Source organism: Varanus komodoensis, unplaced genomic scaffold, assembly GCF_004798865.1.
Source record: "Varanus komodoensis strain SLA01 unplaced genomic scaffold, ASM479886v1 scaffold129, whole genome shotgun sequence".
In the NCBI taxonomy this organism is placed as follows: Eukaryota; Metazoa; Chordata; class Lepidosauria; order Squamata; family Varanidae; genus Varanus; species Varanus komodoensis.
Window position 1 is genome coordinate 444544 of NW_025335373.1, and position 19203 is coordinate 463746.

Below are 19203 nucleotides of genomic sequence, written 5' to 3' on the forward strand. Positions count from 1 at the left end.
GCTCTGAAGTGCATTGCCATCTCTGGATCTGACCTGTCAGACCAACAGCCAGAGTCCTCCGGGCAGCTCACACAAACGGGCACCGGGCACAAGCTGCCGGGCCCCGTCGCCGCCCTGCTGTCCACCGGAGAGGCGCAGCTGGGGGCGCGGCGGAAGCTGCGCGGAGCCGCGTCCGCTCTCGCGCGCACCGGCAGCCCGATTCGGCCAGCAGTGCCCCCCTCCCCGCACAATGCCTGGGGCTCCCTGCCCACCCCGGCCCCCTCCCCCCCCGCGCTGCCTTCTGCACTTCGCGCTGTTCCTCCCCAGGCGCGGACCGCCCCCGAGGGGCCGCTCGGCGGCGGCTCTGCCAGGCGCGGGGCGATCTGGCGAGGAGGCGAGGCGGAAGGGAGCCGGGCTTCGCGGCGGGGGAGCGCCCCCTCGCCGCCCCGGGCCGGCGTCGCCGCCGAGCGGAGCAGCCTGGCCGCTCCCCACGCCCCCGCGGGCCTGTCCGGAGCTGCCTCTGGCGGCGCGGCGGGAGCAGCCGGGGCCGGGGAGTCGCCCCCTGCCTTGCGGGCCACGAGCGCGCCTCGCCCACCGTCCCGCGCGCTCCCTCACGGCTCCGGCGCGGCTCCAGGGCAGGCGCGGCGGTGGCCGTGCGGGGAAGCGGATGCGCCGCAAGCGGTGCCGCCCGGGGCGATCGCGGGCCTCGGAGGGGCCACAGATGACATGAAAGCGGGCCTGGGGACCCCAAGACGAAGCCCCCGGAGCAGCCGGAGAAAAGGGTCGGGGCGCGTGTCGCGGGTCCCGCCCGTGAGCCGGCCGAGGACAACGTGCTCGCTCGCTCGTGGGGAGCGTGGCCTCGGGGCTCCCAGCCCTCGCCTTTCTGCGGAGCGGAACGGAGCGGAGCGGAGCGGGCTTCCCCGGAGGGGCTGAGGCCCATGGGGAGGGTGCTCAAGGGCAGCCTGGACATGCACGTGGGAGGCACCTCGTGAGCGGGGCGGCTGGCGCAAGCCTTGTGCCGTCTCTCAGGCGGGAGGCTGGCGGGCCCCCAGCAGCCAAGGAGGCCAAACGGGCCGCCCCCCTTGGCCAAGCCTGGACCGTGGGGTGCGGGAGGCGGCCCCGCTCCGTGGCTCCAGGGGAAATGCGCACAAGCAGGTGGCAAAGCCGCCTGGACCTGGGAGTTGCTCAGGATGTGGGAAGCCCCCAGAGAGAAGCACGGAGGAGTCAGCGGCGGCCCTCCCCTCCCCGGCACCTCAACACCTCCAATCTGTTCGGCTTTTCCGTCTCCTCCCTGGAATTCCGCTTGTGTCTTGCCCAGCAGCGCCCCCCCATCCCTGCACAATGCCTGGGGCTCCCCGCCCGCCCGCGTTGCCTTCAGCCCTTCTCACTGTTCCTCCCAAGGCTGAGGAAGGAAACAGCCGCAGAGGTGCGGTTTCCTCTCTCTCTCCAACACTCTGGGAAAAGCAGGCGCCGGGCCAGGCCGGGTCAAGGCTGGTGGGCTGGACGAGGGGCTTCCACTGCGGGACCTCCCCACACCCAGCAGCCCAGCAGGCCCCACGCCACCTTCCCCAGACGCCCACGAGGGACCGCCTGGAGCGCTCGGTGCCCCCGCTGCGTTTTTCTTTGTATGTTCTTCTCAACATGACACGGAACATGAGCAAGAGGCCCCCAAATATTCACAGCCGCAAAATCGGAAGCAGAGTCGACGCTCTAGCTGAATTTTCCATGTTACAGCTCCAGAAATGTCCAGTTAGCTAGAGAAAGGGGATGGGGAGAGGAGGCAAACTGCCCCGCCAGGTCTGGCTCCCACCAGAAAAGTTAAGTGCATCTTTGTAAGTGCCTTGCTTTATGTTTTGAGTATCAGGAGAGCTCTAATTGTCAAGCTATGAGACTCCGCTGTTTCCGAGGGTCGTGCTGTGAGCCCCCCCCCCGGGGCTGCAGGGGGGGGGGGGGGACCGCGAGAGGAGCCATGGAACGCTCAGCCCTCCTGACGGTGCCGCTCAAAGGGCCAGGGAGCGCTTGGCGGTGAGGGCGTGTGCCCCGGCCAGACAGCTTCCTTCTGTCACCACTGAGTCAGCGCAGCGAGTTCCCGATGCTCCGAGTTTCCAAGGAGGCGACAGGAGATGACCTTCTCCCGGGAAACAGCCGAGCCCATCCCTGCATCCTGCTGAGACCCAAGTGATCCACATGACTCACCCTGCGGGGGGCGGGGGGGAGGCAGGCAACAAGCCCCCCTCAGAGTCTGCCCCAAAGCGGCTGCTCCTTGGAACAGCCAGCCTGGGCAAGGGCTGACCAGCCTCCCCCCTGTCCCCCCAGGGCCCTTGGGACCCAGTCCAATGCCCACCATCGCCAGAGCCATCGCAGGGGCTGCTTGCAGCAGGGGCAGAGTAAGAGCGGTGGCGGGGATCAGCCCCTTCCCAAGCCAGGAGGAGGGCTAGGCCAGGCTGTGAGGAGGAGGAGGAGGAGGAAGCCATGGCAGCACGCACCAGACAAACGTAGAAACAAACAAACAGAGCGAGTCGGAAGGGGCCTCCCAGGCCATCTAGTCTGACCCCCGGCTCCAGCCGGCTCCGCTCATGCCATGCCCACCATGGGCATGTCTCGCCCGTCCTTGCACACCCTCCTCGACTGGAAGCCCACTCCCTACTCTCAGTGTCCGAACTTCCGGGCATCCAAATTGCACCTTGGCTCCCGGAGCCTTGCTCCACACGTTCGGAGAAACGTGGCGGCCTGGCCAAAGCCCCTCAATGGAATGCCGGGACCCTTCGGAGGCTGGCGGGTGCCCCTCCTCCCCCCAAAGGGCGTGACAGGGAGGCGCAGGGCAACACAGAACTTTCCCGGGCGCGAAGAGGGTCTGCCGCGGGGAGCGGGAGTGCCACCACTGCGGGCCTCGCATCCCAAGGCCAGGCTGAGCACCGAGAGGATGCGGAGGAGATTTGGGTGGCGTAGGCATGGAACAAAGAATTCAGCAGCCCCCCCCCCCCCCGTTCCGCCCCCTGGCTTTCTGGGATCTGCTTCAGCTCCCCCGCCCACGGAAAGGCCGCCTCACTCTGCTCCGGCCCCCGAGCCCCCCCCCGCTGCGCCCACCGGTCCTCCGGCGGATGGGAGGCCGTCATTCCCCACACCCTCCTGACTTCTCAGCAGGCAGGAAGAAAGGCGGATTCCTGGCACCGCGCAGCCCCGAGCGCCACTGCCCCAGCGCCGAGCCATGGGGAACGTGCAGGCGGCCGTCTCCCACCGCCACATGCCGGGCCACGGCCTGTGCTCTCGGCAGCGGGCCTCCACCTCGGAGGAGAGTGACCCCCCCAGCAACGGCAGGTCAGAGCCGCGCATGTGCGTGTGCGTGTGCGCAGCTGTGTTCTTGAGCTTGGGGAAATGCACAGGCCGGGATGGGGGCTGCCGGCGGAGTTCAGCGCGGTTCCCGAGACGCCTGGCTTGGTAGAGGCGAGTGTTCCAGGAGAGGGCTGGCCCAGGCCGGGGGGGGGCGCCCTTGTGGGTGCCATGGGACTCTCCAGCAGGGCCTTTCGCTTCAGGACACCCGGCTGAATGGGCTGCCCTGCCGGCCGCTCGCTCCCACTGGGCCTGGGAAGGGCTGCCCGCTGAGGACCGCCGGTGAGGGCCGGCGAGGCAGCGCCAGGGAGCAGTCCTGCCTGGTGGCCCAGGGGCAGCCGAGGGCCTCTGCGCCCTGCTTTCCCTCTCCCGAGGCGCGTGAGGGGCCAGTGCAGCTCCACTGCATCCTTGGGAGGGAGGTCCCGGGGCGCCCAGCGAGCACCGCAGCCGAGTGGGACTGGAAGCGGCTCTCCCGGGTGCCCAGGCTGGAAGTTGGCCCTGCACCAGCCCTCAGGGTTGACCTGGCAGGCACTCTGGAGGGCTCACAGACTTGGGAAACGGTTTGGAAAAGCTAGAAATGCCCAGTTTGCTTCCAGCCACGTTTACCTGGAGTGATTCCCTGCGGGGTCCCTTCCGGGTTAGTGGAGGAAGCTTCCTGAGGTCTGCCCTGGGCCTGTGGCCGGCCCATGGGGGCCACAGGCAGGTGAGGGAGGGAGGCCTCTTGCCCCCAGAGAGCCCGTGCAGGGCCGGCCAGCTGGCCGGCTAGCCGGGACATGAGGCCAGGTGGAGCAGCGGTCAGGCCGGGACGGGGGATTCGACAGGGGAGAAAATGGGCCGCCAGGACTGATCCGGCACCTGCCTGCACGAGGCCTTTCTGTGGCGCGCTGCTCGCCATCAGGTCCAGCACCTGGATCTGCTTGTCCTCCAAGGAATTGTTCCAAAACCCTTTACTAATCCAACTCAAAGACCGCAAAAAATCGAATGCTTCTGGGATCCCGAGAGCTCTTCCTCAAAGAAGATGATAGGAAAAGCAGGCTGGTGAGGCAAGGGTGGAGCAGGAGCAGGACGGGTGCCGGAGAAGCTGGCTGGGGCTGCAGTCAAGCAGAGAAGCAGAGAAACAGGGCGAGTCAGAAGGGACCTCCCGGGACATCTAGCCTGACCCCGGCTCCAGCCGGCTCCGTTCACGGCATGCCCGCCACGCGCATGTCCCAGATGCCTGGATGGTTGGAGGGAGAGATGGAGGGCAGGCCGGCTGGCCTCTGCCAGGCGATGGGGTGCAGCCGGCACCTCCAGGAACCCCGGGAGCACGGAGCTCGCAGGTGGCCCTGACACACTGCTGTGAGAAGGTGGTGCGCGCTTGTGAGCCCGGCACCGCTCTGCCAGGCGGCCCGGTGCCCCGGGGGGCAGGCAGGCCTGGCCCAGAGCCGGAGTGCGGAGGAGCCCCCCGGGCCGGCCGGGGTGGTGTCCCTTGTAGCTGGGGAGGCCGGGCTCCTGGCCCAGGTGTGGGGGGTGAGGAGCCAGCTTGCTCTGCGAGGGACGCAGCCCTTGAGCAGCGGCCGCCGTGCTCTGAGGCCGAAGAGGCCCAGGTGGCCGCAGGGGCGCTCCTGGGCAGGGGTGCTTTCGAGGCGCGGTGGGTGCGGGACGCTCGCTTGCCCAAGCCCCGCCTGCTCCCCCTGGGAAGGGGCTCGCAGGCCGTGCCCCCGCCAGTGGGGGTGCCCTGCAGCGTGGCCTCTGGGAGGCGGCTGGACTGGCTGGCCGTGGTGGCTCCTGGCTCCAGCCTCCTTGGGCTGCCGGGGGTGGCGGGGCGCCCGAGGGCCCGGGCCGAGCTTCGGGGGGGCAGAACGTATGATGCCACTGCAGCAGCCACGGGGGGGGGGGGTGTGCTTTGGCGCGAGTCCGGCTTGCACTACCTCTGCCTGCAGGCCCATCACTGCCTGGAAATTGTAAACCGTCCTGAGACTTTTGCAGGGGATGGAGAAATGCTTTGGATGGATGGATGGACGGATGGACGGACGGAAATGGCTTGGGATTTTTTGCCTTCTGAGTGGCTGCCCCCCCAGCTGCCCCCCACATGCTGCTTTTGCACACATGCTTTTGATGCGGCAGTTCGGCCGGCTTTCTTTTTGGCTGCAGGAGAGCAAGGACCTTTGCTCACTGCAGCTCGTCCTTGGAAGCTCTTCCTCGCGGGCTGGTCTAAATATTTCGGAACTGTGGCATTAACGGCTCGCTTAACGGCTTTCCTCCAGCCCAGGTTGCTTGACCGCATCTCACGGACTCGGCTGGGCCTTCTGGGGGCAGAGCCCTTTTCTGCACAAATTGTGCTGGGCAGAAGGGTGCATTTCCAGTGCTGGCTCCCCGAAAGTGGGCTTGGGCTTTGGGGGTGGGCAAGGCCGCCCCTCGCACAGGGTGGGCCCGGCAAGCCCCCCTGGTCTTCCCTTGGCTGAATTCCAGGCCACACGCCCCTTCCTGCCCTTGGGGGCCTGTGGGAGGCCAGGAGGAGACCCCCCTCCCAGTGCAGGGCCATCCCTGGCTCTCCACCCAGGCAGCCACCCCCCCCAGAAATGCAGCTTTCTGGTGCCTCCGCTTCCTCGCCGGACCCTCCTCCCAGGCCCCCCGCAGGCCCCCCGGCCCGGCCCGGGGGTCTCCCCTTCTGCAAAGGCAGTGCCCCAGCTCCTGCTGAGACACCCCCACATGCTGCCCTGCGCCGGCCTGGGGGGCTCCTGCGGCCCAGCCTGCCTGCACACCCAGAGGAGAGCCATGCAGCCCTGCAGCCACCTCTCCCGGAGGTCCAGGGGTGCCACCTGCTCTGGGGCCCGGGGGGCCAGCTGCCCACTGCTCGGGGGCCTCGTGTCTCTCCCAGCGGCCAGGCTGACCCAGCTTGGCTTCCCCTCCAGCTGTCCGGCCGACCCCCCCGCCGAGCCTCCCAAGTACCCCCGGATCAAGAACTGGCAGACGGGCTCCATCCTGTACGACACGCTCAGTGCCCACGCGTCCCAGGTGCGGAGGCGGGTGGGCCGGCCGGCCGGCCGGGCGGGCGGGGAGGACGCCCCTCTCCCCCAGCCCAGGAGGCGGGCAGGGGGCTGGGCGGGCGCCTGGGGGCGGGCGGAGTCTCTCAGTCCCGTGCCTGTGTCCCCCCCAGGACATGCCGTGCAGCGGGGGGCGCTGCATGGGCTCGCTCATGCTCCCGAAGCAGCTCTTTGCTGCCCCCGAGGGCCCCCGCCCCAAGGACGCGCTGCTCCGCCTGGCCCACAACTTCATCGACCTCTACTATGGCACCATGAAACGGTGAGTGGGGGGGGCTGCAATGCCCTGGGGGGGCGCGGCCCCAGTGACCGCGAAGTGGCCACGCAGCAGGGGCTCGGGGGCCCACAGGGCAGAGGCTGCCGGACAAGCCCGCCGTGCCGAGTCCGAGCCAGGCGGGTCTCGGCAGCCTTCGCGCTCCGTCCCGGAGCCACGCCGTTTCCGCCCCGGTGAGCCGCGGGGAAAGGCCAGAGGAGGAGCGCCGGGCAGGTGTGGCTGGCGGTCTCCTGCCGCCCACGGGCGCTTTCTCCCCAGGGCGCCCTTGCCAGGGGCCCCAGGCCACCCCGTTCTAAACGTGGCCCCCACAGCCACTTCCTGACCCCAGGAGACTTCTGCAGAAGCCGCTGGGGGGAGGGTCTGGGTCGGGGTCTGGGGGCTTGCGGCTGGGGGGGGCAACTGGGGTTGCCAAAGACCCCGGGCGAGCCTCGGCCGGACAACACCCCCCTTGCACAGCTCCTGCCCACATCCCCGGGCTTGTGCCGGAGACGTGGCCAGAGGGGCCCTGGCGTCCTCCTCCCTCTCGCTGCCCAAGCGCCTGCTTGCCCCCAGCTCCACCTGGCAGGCCTCTGGCCCTGAGCACGTGCTCTGGAGAGCGCGGCCCCCCCGTCTCCCCCCCCCCCGTCCAATCTGTTCGCGCACACAGACGCATTTGTTCTCGGCCGAGTTCACAGCTCGGGGCACGTTATCAGAGGGCCTTTCCTCTGCGCGCAGCCTCTTCCCGTCCCCTTCGAGGTCTCTGATGTCATTCGTGATCTTTCGCGGCCCCCCCCCCTTGCGAAAACAGCCGGCCCTCCGCGAATGTTATCTGTCGCGGAAGGGAAGCTGGCGCGCATTGTTCGCGGCAGGGAGCGCCAGGCCGGTCAGCGGCTCGCCCGCGGGGCCCTCGCCGCAAGCGCCCTCGCCCGCCGCGTCCGGAGCGCGCCCGCTCGCCTCTCCGCCCTGCTCCGGAGAGGGCAGCCTCGGGGGGCGGGGGGCGGGATGGAGGCACGCGGTGCTCAGCCGCAGAAGGGCGCCCCGAAGCGCAGCCAGCCCCGGGAACAGCGGCGGCCCCCCGGCAAAGCCATCGCGCCGCCGCCGCCGCCATGACGATGCGCTGAATTTCTCTGCCGCCCGAGGCCGAGGCTGTCCAGCCTCGCCTTGGATGCCGAGAGCTGTAGCCGGAGGGCCCCGGCGCTGGCCCAGCCCGGCCTCTCCCGCCCAGCCCCAGCGGCTCCGGGGCCCGCCGGGTGCCCCGCGAGGCCCGCAAGCGCCAGCCGCTCCCGCTGCTTTCTCGCCCGGCGCTGCGGGGCGCCCGGCGGTCGGGGGAGCCTCTGCCCCTCCTCTGCACAAGCTTGCCCGGCAAGCAGGCGAGGCTGCCTGCGGGCTCCGTGCTCCCGGAGGAGGCGCCGCAGCCTCTCTGGCCAGGGCGCTTCCCAGTGGGGCCAGCAGGAGGCGCCGTGGGCTGGACTGGTCTGGATCTGCCCCCCGGGGGGTGGATGCCTCTGCGCCCGGCGGAGCAGGCGAGCTGGGTGAGCCGCTTGGCACCGTGGAAGCTCGCTGGCCGCCCGCAGCTCCCTGCCTCGCATTGGCGCTCGCCCGGCTGGGCTGCCCTCAAGCCAAGCGGCAGGAGAGCTGGCACCCAGGGCGTCTGACTATCTGCCTCCAGGCTTATCTTCGGCCTTTCCTGACAGAGGCTTATTTTGTATTTTCAACCCTCTTGTGTCTCTCTGATAGACACAAGCAACTGGTTATCAGGAATATTCTCTATTCTTCAAAACCCGGAGCAGGAATACTGAAAGACAAAGAAGGGAGCCCAGTGTCTGGCCAGGGGAAGATAAAGCGAAGGTGGGAGGAATATACCGAGGGACGACGCAGGAGGCACGATAGGCCCCAGGACTCCTTCCTCATGGTCAGAGCCAGAGCCATGCGGCAGCGGGACCAGCTGCTCGGAGAGGTGGGGGCTCTCCCGCACCAGAGGCATTCGAAAGAAACTGGGCAGCCCTCCGAGGGGGATGGGGTAAACTGGTGTCCTGCAACTGCAGGGAGTTGGACTTGATGGCCTTCCTGGCCCTTTCCAGCTCTACTATTCTCTGAATCAAAGAGAAATCCTATAGGAAGAGTCTGCGGTCTTAGAAAGCAAAATGAAGGCTGCTCTGAGAGTTCTTTGAAAGAACAAAGTGCCAGGAGGAGACAAGGCTTCCCGCGAACTGTCCCAAGCTGCAGAGACTGAACTGGCCCAGTTCGTCGCAAGAACAGGCCAAGAAATGTGGCCAAGAAAGAACAGGCCAAGAAAGCAATGGCACCAGAGCCTGAAAGGGTCGGTGCACGTTCCAGTCCCCGGAGCAGGTGCGCAAGGATGCCGCAGCCACTGGGCCTTTGCGCCAGGTCCCCCGCAAGCGGCGTGATGCCCAAAAGCGTTGCAACAAAGGATGCTGCCCAAATGGAGCGGAAGTGCCCGGCTCTCAGGCAGGGGTCCAGGGAGGAGGAGGCGCAGAGGGCAGATACCCACCCCCAGGAATCCCCTACAGCGAGGCCTCAGCTGTGCAACTCCCGAGAAGCTGTGGGCGGTCCCGGAAGAAATGGGCATGCCTTGACATTCGCCTCTCCTGGCGAGCAACCTGCATTGTGGACCGGAAGCCGCTGTGACGACAGAGGTGGCAGAATACGGAAAATGGGATGGTTTCCGGGGGGGGGGGGGGGCAAAGGTGTCAGACAAGGGTGTATTTTATCTCCCTCTCTGTTCAGCCCATACATTGAACGTACCACAAAAAAGCGGAATCAGAGGAAGGAATGTCAATTGGCAGAGGAGACACCAATAACTCACGATGTGCAGGGAGGGTTGCGCTGTTGGCTGAAAGCGGCAGTGACGTGGCCCCCTCTGGATGAAAGTGGAGGAAGCAGGTGAGAAAGCAGGACCGCGGCTGGACATCAAGCAAGCAGAAAGCACGTCCGTGCAAGACCTGCACCGCTTGGCTGCTAAGAAGCGCAGGGTCGGGATGGCGAGCGATCGCGCATCGCTTGGCTGGGTCATCCGTTCAGGGAGGGACTAGCCCAGAAATTGAAAGACGGCCGAGATGCGGCAGGCCGCTACTGCAGGAGCTGGAGAGGGGATCCAACGTCGGGGTGCTTCCCTGGAGACCGAGGCCACGATCGTCCACGCTCTCGTACTCTGGATCACAGCGCGGGAGTACGAAAGCTGGACAGCGAGGAAAGCAGACAGAAAGATCGATGCTTTCAAAACACGGTGCTGCAGGAGAGGTTTGCTGGCAAGAAGAGAGACACGTCTGCCTTAGATCCAATCAATCCAGAGCTTTCCCTAGAAGCAACACTGAACCTTGGGCACCTCCTGAAAAGCCAAGACTCCCTGGAGACACCAAGCAAGCCAGGGAGAGTTGAAGGCAGCAGGAGAAAAGAGACCAAGGAAGAGACGGGCCGAGTGCGTGGGGAAGCCGTGGCCGTGAATGCAGGAGAGGCAAGCGGGGGTGTCCCAGGCAGGGCGCAGGATCGTGGCAGAGCAGAGCTGGGGGGGCCAGAGGGCCAACTCCTGCTGTCGCAGGACACCAGGTCACCGCACCCCGCTCAGGCGGCCGTCCAGACGCTTTCCGAGTGTCTCCAGCGAGAAGAGCCCACCAGCTCCCCAGGTCACAGGTTCCATTGCCGTGGTGCTCCAACAGTGAGGACATTCCTCCTGGCGTCCGGTCTGAATCTGGCTTCTCGGAACTTGAGTCGCCATTCCGTGTCCCGCGCTCTGGAAGGAATGAGAAGAGACCTCGTGCTCCCTCTCTGGGGCGGCCTCGGAGGTCCTCGTGGAGGCTCGCACAGCCCCTCCGAACCTCCTCTCCCTGAGGCTGCACGTGCCCAGTTCCGCAATCTTGCCTCCCAGGGCTTCGCCTCCAGCCCCTGATCCCCCCCCCCCCCGTGGCCCCTCTGGGCCCTCTAGACTTTCCGCGTCTTCTCAGCTGCCCAGACCGGGACAGAGATTGCCAGGCGAGGCCTGACCGGTGCTGCGTGGAGGGGAGCTGGCGCTTCACCTGTCTGGGAAGTGCTGCTTCTGCTAATGCACCCCAAAAGAGCGGTTGCCCTTTTTGCAGCTGCGTCACATTGTTGGCTCCTATTGGGCTTGTGATCGACAGCAACCCCGAGATCCTTCTCTTTGCAGCTGTTGAGCCAAGCGTTCCCCATCCTGTAGTGGCGCCTTTGGCTTCTTGCTCCCCAGTGGAGGGCGTGGCATTTCTTCCCACCGAAATTTCGTCTTTTGCTCTCTGCCCGGCATTCTCACCTATCCCGATCACCCTGGATCTTATCTCTGTCTTCCAGGGTGTTTGCTGTCCCACCCAGCTTTGTGTCAGCTGCAAACTTAATTATCTCTCCTTGTACTTCCTCGTTGAAATTGTTAATGCAAATGTTGGAGTGTGCCGGTCGGTCGGTCGGTCGGTCGCAGGACAGAGCCTCTCCCCAGCCTGGGAATGTGCCACTGCTGAGCACTTTTTGCGTCTGATTTTGCGGCCAATTGTGGATCCACAAAATGGTTGCACTATCCAGCCTGCCTTTTGCTGGTTTGGGAATCAGGATGTCGTGCGGCCCTTTCTGGAAGGCTTTGCTGAAGTCCACATGGATTCTGTTCACGGCATTCCCTCAGCCCATTTGGGAGGCTACCCAGTCAGAAACTGAAATCATATTAGGCAACTGACACTCGCCCACAATGAGGACGTCATGCCTCTAGGAACTTCTGGCAATTTGTTCTTCAAAAGTTTCACCTTTATCCTCACCTTGGTTGGGTGGATGAAATAGACTCCCGTTGCTTTTCCATTTATATTAAGCCAGATACATGCACTGGGATTACTGGTCTCTTCTTCCTGTATTTCTACACAGAAATATGCCTCTTAACAGAAGGAACGACTCTGCCTCCTTTTCTGTTACTTCTATTCCTTTTGAACAGGTGACAGCCTGCAATTTCAGAATTCCAGTCGTGGGAGTGGATCCTCCCACCCATTTCACTTCTGCCTCTCAGGCCGTATTTGCACTTCGAGTCCACGTTGCCTGTTTTTCAAACTTCTGTCATTGGTGCAGAGGCTCCTGGGGCCACCCGAATTCCCCCCTGGTTTGCTTCCTACATTTCTGGAAGGCAGCGCTAGCTCTCCATTGCAGTCCATAATCTTTGGCTGGTTGGTGCTGCGCTCAGACACATGCTTTCCTCCCCTGCAGAGTTCAGTTCAAAGCCCTCCTGATAAAGCTCTCCGTACTGCGGCCAAGAACATCCTCTCCTTTCTCTGCAAGGTGCGGTCCATCGCTTGCCAGCAGTCCGTCTTCCCAAAAGTTTAGCTCATGGCTCCAGAGTCCAGATTTCTGATGGCTGCATCCCCGTCGCAGCCAGAAATTCACGTGGAGTATTTTCCCATCTTTTCCTCTTCTGCAAACCGGGAGGCTTGAGCAGAAGGTTATCCGGACCCCAATGTTCCCGATTTGCTTCCCTAAGGTTTCAAAGTCTGGCAGCACTTCCCTCAGAGCTCCTGGAAGGGGGGTGCCGGTGGATCGCGCATCTGTGGGTCGTATGAGCACGGGCTCTGTTGGTCGTATCACTGATCTTTGCTCCGGGGAGGCAGCGCCCCTGATGACTCCAAGGGTCTTCCCAACACACGTTTCCCTCGCGCAAGAGGGAATCTCTGACAACTGCCGCTCGTCTCCTTATAGTCTTGCAAGCGTTGGCATTTTTCCTTTGCTTGGCTGGCTTTCGGTCTCCTCGTCAGAGATCCTCAGGGTCATGCAGCTCGACGGCAGGGGGCTCCTCCCTCCTCTCTTCCCCCCGTGGCTTCGAGCGGCTTGGGAGTTCCACTGGTGCAGCACGTCTTCCGGTTCTCTACCACCTGTCACCTTCGCCAGGAGTCCGCGCATTCCCCCCCCCCCACGCTTTCCTCTTCTGCCTTGGCTTGTCGATGCACTTCCCGCTTCTGGGCTACGTGGAGCTGAGCAGATGCGGCTTCTCCTCTCTCACCGGCTCTGATCCCCCAAGGGCGGCACTTGCTGCTGCTCGCTCGCCCCTTTTCTCCCGAGAGGGCCACTAGCTTGCCCCTGTTGTTCATGCCGGCCCCGTTGCCCCCAGGTAGGAGCACAAGCACTGCGTGGACACTGCAGGCCACCGCGCAGAGTCTCCTTGGCCCATTCTCCACGCCCCTCCGTGGTTCTGCCCCGGGGGCTGTTGTGCCAAGTGCTGCTTCCTCCGGCCTTCGCTTCGCGTTAACGACACAGCCCTGCCCATGGACGGGAGTGTCTCACAAGGGGGGAGACGAGGGGCAGGCGGAACAAAGGGACACGGAAGAGGAAGGGGATTAATGTCCCCTTGACCCTCCCGCTGAGCGCCTGTTGGCTTCCCTGGCCAGTCGCCCCCGGCCGCGTGGCCGCCTGCATGCCAGAGCCCCCGGCCGGCTGGGCAGCCCGCTCTGCTCTGCTCTGCTCGGCCAGAGCCAGGAGCGGCTGCCTCGAGAGAGGGGCCCTTGCCTTTGGAGCCCCTCCCTCCTCCCACCTCGGCGGAGAGAGCCCTTGGGCACTCCGCACAACCCCTTTCAGTTTGGCCACCCGGACGGAACAGCTCGAGCGGCCAGCAAACTGGGCTGGTTGCAGCTTTCTTCTGATCCCAGATCGTTTCCGAGTAGCTTGGAAAGCATCGGTTCAAGCAGAGCCCTGCGGCGGCCCCCGCTCCCCCCCCCCACACTGAGAGGCGCCAGCATGGGCCCCGACACCCGGCCTTTCACTCTATCCAGAGTCCTGATCCGTGGCAGGGCCTCCCTCTGACTCCCAGCGGCTGGGCTTGGCCAGGCTCTGCAGGGGGACCTTGTCCAAAGCCTTTGGCAAGGCCAAGTGAGCGCCGCCTCCTGGACGGCCGCTTCTGACGGCGCTGTCTCCCCAGCTCAGACTCCCAGGCCCACGTGCAGCGCCTCCGCGAGGTGGAGGAGCAGATCGCCGCGACCGGCACCTACCAGCTGCTGGAGGCCGAGCTGATCTTCGGAGCCAAGCACGCCTGGCGCAATGCGGCCCGCTGCCTGGGCCGCATCCAGTGGAACAAGCTGCAGGTGCGGCAGCGCCCACTCCCCGCGCGGGCCTCGGGGCCGTGCTCGGGGCGCCGGGATCCGGGCCGAAGCGGGCAAGGCCCGGCGGCGACAGGAGCCGGGGCGGGCCGATGCTCCTGCACGCAGGGGGCGGGGGAGCTGTGCCCGGCGTGGGGGCCTCGCCTCCTCGTGACTTTCCCCTCCCGCCCAGGTGTTTGACGCTCGCGACTGCACGAGCGCGCAGGAGATGTTCACGTTCGTGTGCACGCACATCCATTACGCGACCAACCGAGGCAACCTCCGGTGAGCCTGAGCCCGAGCCCAAGCCCGAGCCCGAGCCCGAGCCCGAGCCCGAGCCCGGCCCGGCCCCACGGGTGGCGGGCGGCTGGGCGGGCCGTGGCCCAGGCCTATCGGGTGCTGCGGTGCCCTGCTGGGGAAGCCCCCAGGCAGCCCGCCTGCCCCTCACAGCTGCGCTCCCCCCGCCCCCGCTCCTCCCGCAGGTCCGCCATCACCATCTTCCCAAAGCGGGTCGCGGGCCGTGGCGACTTCCGCATCTGGAACCAGCAGCTGATCCGCTACGCCGGATACAAGCAGCCGGATGGCTCCGTCCTGGGCGACCCGGCCAGCGTGGAGCTCACGGAGGTGGGGAGCAGCCTGGCCCCGGCTTTGCGGCGTCGGTGCCGGGAGCCCCCCTGCGCCCGCCCCCCCTGTGCGCGTCAGGCCAGCCCACGAGCATGCGCGCCAGTCCCCCCACGGCACGCGGCTGCACAGGAAAGGGGCGGCCGCTCTCCGCGCCCCAGGCGGGCCCGGACCCGCAGCCCTGCCCCGTGTGGGGCAAACGGCGGGAGAAGGGGCACAGAGGAAGGGTGCCCCCCACGGCTTCCTCCTCCGGCCGGAGCGCAGCCCCCGGGCAGTGCCTCCCCGTGTCTAAGGGGGAAGCTCCCTGGGCCCCTGCGAGGATCTGGGCCCTCCAGGTTGCATCTCGCCCCCTCGCCTTGGGCTGTGCTGCCAAGAGGGATGCCCGCGGCGGGTTTTGGGGCGGGGGCTCGCCAGCGATTTTGCGGGAACGGGTTCGGCCCCCGGGGGCTTGCGGAGCGGCTCCGCGCTGTGGGGGCGTCTGCCCGGCCGCCGCCCTCGGCCCCCTAACCCGTGTGCCCCACCAGCTCTGCATCCAGTACGGCTGGCAGCCGCCTCGCGGGCGCTTCGACGTGCTGCCGCTGCTGCTGCAAGCGCCGGACGAGGACCCGGAGCTCTTCCCGCTGCCCCCGGAGCTGGTCCTGGAGGTGCCCATCACCCACCCCACGTGAGTGCGCGGCCGGCGCTCCGGGCTGCCCTTGTGTGGTGCGCCTGGGGGCGGGCCCTGCTCCGAGCCCCTCGAAGGGACGAGAGCCGCGCGGGCAGCAGGCCGGCGGGCCCAGCCCACGGCTGCTCTCGCCGCAGCGAGGAGCTCGGGGCGCCTGCCGGTCACGGGGAGGGGGCGACACGCCTGCCCTGCTGTGGCTTGCCCGCCGCCACCTCTGCTCCCAAAGCTGCTGCGCCTGCCTGGGGGCTGCCGCCGAGGGGCGCCCGGGACGGGGACGGGACGGGGGCCGAGGGCCGAGGGGCGTTGGCGAGCTGCGCTGTCGCTGCAGGCTGAAGTGCTTCGAGGAGCTGCAGCTGCGCTGGTACGCGCTCCCCGCCGTGGCCAACCTCCTGCTCGAGATCGGGGGGCTGGAGTTCCCGGCCGCCCCCTTCAGCGGCTGGTACGTGGGGTGCGAGATCGGCATGAGGAACTTCTGCGACACGCAGCGCTACAACTTGCTGCAGGTGGGCCTCCCTCCAGCACGGGTCCTGCTCCTGGGGCTTCTGCGGCCCCCTCGCCCCCCACCCAGCACGTGCCCCGCTGGGAGGGCTGCCCGCCCCTCCCCACCCGGCCCCCTCTGTCTCACAGGTGCAGTCGAAACACGCGCCCCTTTGAATGACTTTGCAGCCACAGAAAAGGAAAACCTTGACTTGCAGAAAGGAATCTGTGTCAGAGTTAAGCCCCGGAACCCATTCCCAGTGCCCCCCACCGCTCCCAAGGACCCCCCCACCAGGCCAAAGCCCACTGGGAGGTTTGTGTGGGCCGCGGCCTCTCCGTGGGGATGCGGCCCCCTCGCTCCCCCCCGGGCCCCTGCACCCCGCCACTTCCCAGGCCAACGCACAGGGGTTTCTGTGCCGTGCAGGAGGTGGCCGAGCGGATGGGGCTGGACACGCAGGCCACCTCGTCCCTCTGGAAGGACCGGGTGGCCGTGGAGATCAACGTGGCGGTCCTGCACAGCTTCCAGGTGAGGATGCAGGCCGGGGCGGGCGGGCGGGTGGCAAGGGGGATCGTTGCGGCGACAGTGACCGCCGGATGAGGGCCGCACGCTGGGCGCCTCGGCCCCTCCCCCAGGGGAGCGGATGCTGCCGGTCAGGGGAAAGCTTTTGGCGCCTCTGGAGGTCCCTCGGCGCAGCCCCTCCGCCTGCGCGTCGCCGTTCCCTGCAGCTGGCGAGGATCGTTCCGCGCTGCCCCGTTGGCGCCGCCCTGTGGGCCACTCGTGGTGCGCGTGCAGCCGGGACAGCTTCACCGGCAGGGCTGGGGGTGCCCCGACTGCTGCTCGGCTGCGGGGCTCGCGCTTCCCGGCCCCGGGTGAGCATCTCCGCGGGCCGCCTCTCCTGACCGGCCTCCCTCGCAGCTCGCCAAGGTGACCATCGTCGACCACCACGCCGTGTCCGAGTCCTTCATGAAGCACCTGGAGAACGAGCAGCGGATGCGTGGGGGGTGCCCGGCCGACTGGGTCTGGCTGGTGCCCCCCATCTCGGGCAGCCTCTCGCCCACCTTCCATCAGGAGTTCGTAAACTACCAGCTCTCCCCCTGCTTCCGGTACCAGGTAGGCCCTGCGCTCCCGAGCGGCCGCGGCGTGGCTGGAGGCGGGGCAGTGGCAGCCGAGTCCCTGCATGGGGCCCGCCTGGGCTGGCACCGGCTGCCACGGTCCGCCCCGCCTTGCGCGCGCGGCTTCCGCTCCCTGCTCCGTGGCCACCCGGCATGCCCCCGGGGCTCGGCGCTTCTGGAGCACACGTGCTCTCCTGGCCGCAACCAGAGGCGTCCAGTGGGGCGTTTCCGGATGAGTCTGGAACTGGCTGAGAGTCCCAGGTCCCCTCCAGGGCAATATGAACAAGGGGCTCCGGCGAGGCCCCCCTCTCATCTGCACTTCCCGAGGGGTTTCCACAGGCAGGTGGGGGGGAAGCCCTTCTGCAGGAACGTCGCGGTGCAGGCGGGAGTCCCCCGCTGCCCCCGTAACACGTCTGCTGCCCCCACAGAGTGACCCGTGGAAGACGTACATCCCCAAAGGGACCACCATCACCCGAAAGAAGACCTTCAAGGAGATTGCCAAGTAGGCCTTCCTGCAGGGTGGGCGGTCGCTGCCCCCAAAGCATCCCGGCCCCAAACGCTGGGCGTGCTCTATGGGCGCTCCGTCAAGAGGCACGGATGCTGCCAGAGGTTTGGGGGGGCAGGAGGCAAAGCGCCCCGCAGAGCAATGGGAAGCCATCAGGCAACCTGCGGGGGGCCCGGCATCCCCAGCCCTTCCCCACCACCAGCAGGGCTAAGCCCGTGCCTCCAGAACGCGGCTCGTGCGCCACAAGCGCTCGGCACGTGCGCAGGGAGCAGAAGTGCCTGGCCGCGCCCTGTGGGGAGGGTGGCCTCGGGGGACGCGGGTCCAGCTGGCCTGAGCCGAGCATCGTGGGCATTCCCGGAGAGGCAGAAGCTGGCGGGGCGCTGGACAAAGGAGGGGAGGCTTCCCCGGCCCCCGGCTGCCAATGGCCCGTCCCGCACCGGCTGGCAGTGGCACCGGGCAGCGCTGCCGCGGGACAGCTGGGCGGCTGCCTGCCCGTGCCGGGCCGCTCTGGCTGGGGATGCCGCTCCGCGGGGAGGGGGACGCCTGGGCGAGGGCTGCACTCCGAACGCTGCGCGCTTCGTCTCTCCCCCCGCCCCACAGCGCCGTCAAGATTTCAGCCAAGCTGATGGGCCACGTGATGTCCCGCCGTGTCAAGGCCACGATCCTGTACGCCTCAGAGACGGGGAAGTCCCGGGGCTATGCGCTGAACTTGCACCAGCTGCTGAAGTGCGCCTTTGCGCCCAAGGTGGGGCCGCAGTGCACCGGGGGGGGCGGCGCCTGCGGGGGGCTCCCTGTCCCCCCACGCCTCGTGCCGGCCAGGCTGCTTGAGCGGGTGGGCACCCCGTTGGTCCCCGCCTCCCGTTCTGGGGCGACCGCTCCCATGGGTGGGGGTCAAGGGCGACAGGGCCGAGGCCGTGGCCTGCGGGGGCTGTCGGGTGGGGGCTGCCCGTGGCCGCAGGCGTGGCTGACCAGGCTCGCGTGGAGAACCTGCCCTCCCGCCCAGGTGCTCTGCATGGACGAATACGACGTGGTCTCCCTGGAGCACGAGACGCTGGTGCTGGTGGTGACGAGCACGTTTGGCAACGGAGACCCCCCCGAGAACGGAGAGGTACCGCTCTGCTCTGCATGGGGAGGGCACCCACACGCGCAAGAGGGCAGAGCCGAGGGGGGTCTTCTCCTTCCTCGGCCCTCTTGCAACCTCCGAGCACGGCTGGGAGCGCAGGCACCCATGGAGGGAGAGCCACGTGGAGCCACGTAACGGGCCTCCACACAGCCATAGCAGAATCTACTCGGCATTTCTGTTTATACTCAGTTAGCAGCTGTGTCCCTACCTGGGCAGGCAGCAGCCAGCAGTGGTGGTCCACGTGCTGCTAGCCTCACGTTTAGACTACTGCAGTGCGCTCCTCGTGGGGCTGCCCTTGAATGCGGTCCAGCAACTTCAGTCGTACAGGGTAGGGCAGCTCGCTTCCTGACGGGGGCAGGCAGAAAACAGCACATTCGCCCTACGTTGCATCACCTGCCCCGGCTCCCAGGTGAACTCCAGGCCTGCCTTAAGGCGCTTCCGCTAATGCGGAAGGCCCTGAACAGCCGCGCCTGGGTATCTTCAGGAGCCACTTCACATACACCGACCTGGTCCTTTAGGACGTCGATGGAGGTCCTTCTCCGTGAGCCACCCTTGAAGCAAACTAAGAGGGAAGCTAGGAGCAGCAGGGCCTTATCAGTGGTGGCACCTGCCTGTGGCATCCTCTCCCCAGGGAGACACGCCTGGCGCCAATGCTATATATGTTCTGGCACCAGGTTAAAACGTCCTCATTTTCTCACCTGTGCAACCACTGATTATTTTCATACTGGCCTGTACCTGTTCTGGCCCAGGTGGAGTGCCGTTATTGCGTGTCACGCACTGCTGTGTGGCTTGCCTGCCCCACTGGCCTGTCGCAGGGACAGTCGGTAGCAGGCGAGCCTGCTTGTCACTCTGCTTTAAATGGCTGCCGTTGAGATACAGTTCATTGTTTTCTGTAAACCATTCTGGGAGCATTATGCCAATTCGTGTGCTATAGAAATACTTTAAACAACGAAACAACCACTGGCCCCAGAAGGAGCATTCCGAGAGCCCCCACAAAACGGCAGCTCAGCTCCGGGCCCCGCACCGTGCTCGCTGCGGTTGCCCAGGAGCT

At 66.6% G+C, this 19203-nt stretch overlaps 1 protein-coding gene across 2 annotated transcripts in view; it reads left to right on the forward strand.

The window, feature by feature from the left end:
• Window positions 1–19203, forward strand: part of NOS3 (nitric oxide synthase 3) — a 29815-nt gene that overhangs the window by 603 nt on the left and 10009 nt on the right. Inside the window, exons 1-13 of one of the 2 annotated variants that reach the window (XM_044422505.1) lie at window positions 3143–3297; window positions 6204–6306; window positions 6449–6594; window positions 13493–13655; window positions 13843–13934; window positions 14132–14273; window positions 14795–14934; window positions 15263–15437; window positions 15836–15937; window positions 16328–16522; window positions 16953–17026; window positions 17630–17774; window positions 18033–18137. In XM_044422505.1, coding sequence (XP_044278440.1) covers window positions 3188–3297; window positions 6204–6306; window positions 6449–6594; window positions 13493–13655; window positions 13843–13934; window positions 14132–14273; window positions 14795–14934; window positions 15263–15437; window positions 15836–15937; window positions 16328–16522; window positions 16953–17026; window positions 17630–17774; window positions 18033–18137 — 1692 coding nt within the window. In that variant the 5' untranslated portion in view covers window positions 3143–3187. Of the gene's footprint in view, window positions 1–3142; window positions 3298–6203; window positions 6307–6448; window positions 6595–13492; window positions 13656–13842; window positions 13935–14131; window positions 14274–14794; window positions 14935–15262; window positions 15438–15835; window positions 15938–16327; window positions 16523–16952; window positions 17027–17629; window positions 17775–18032; window positions 18138–19203 lie in introns of those variants that run through there. The other variant, XM_044422507.1, reaches the window with a different exon arrangement.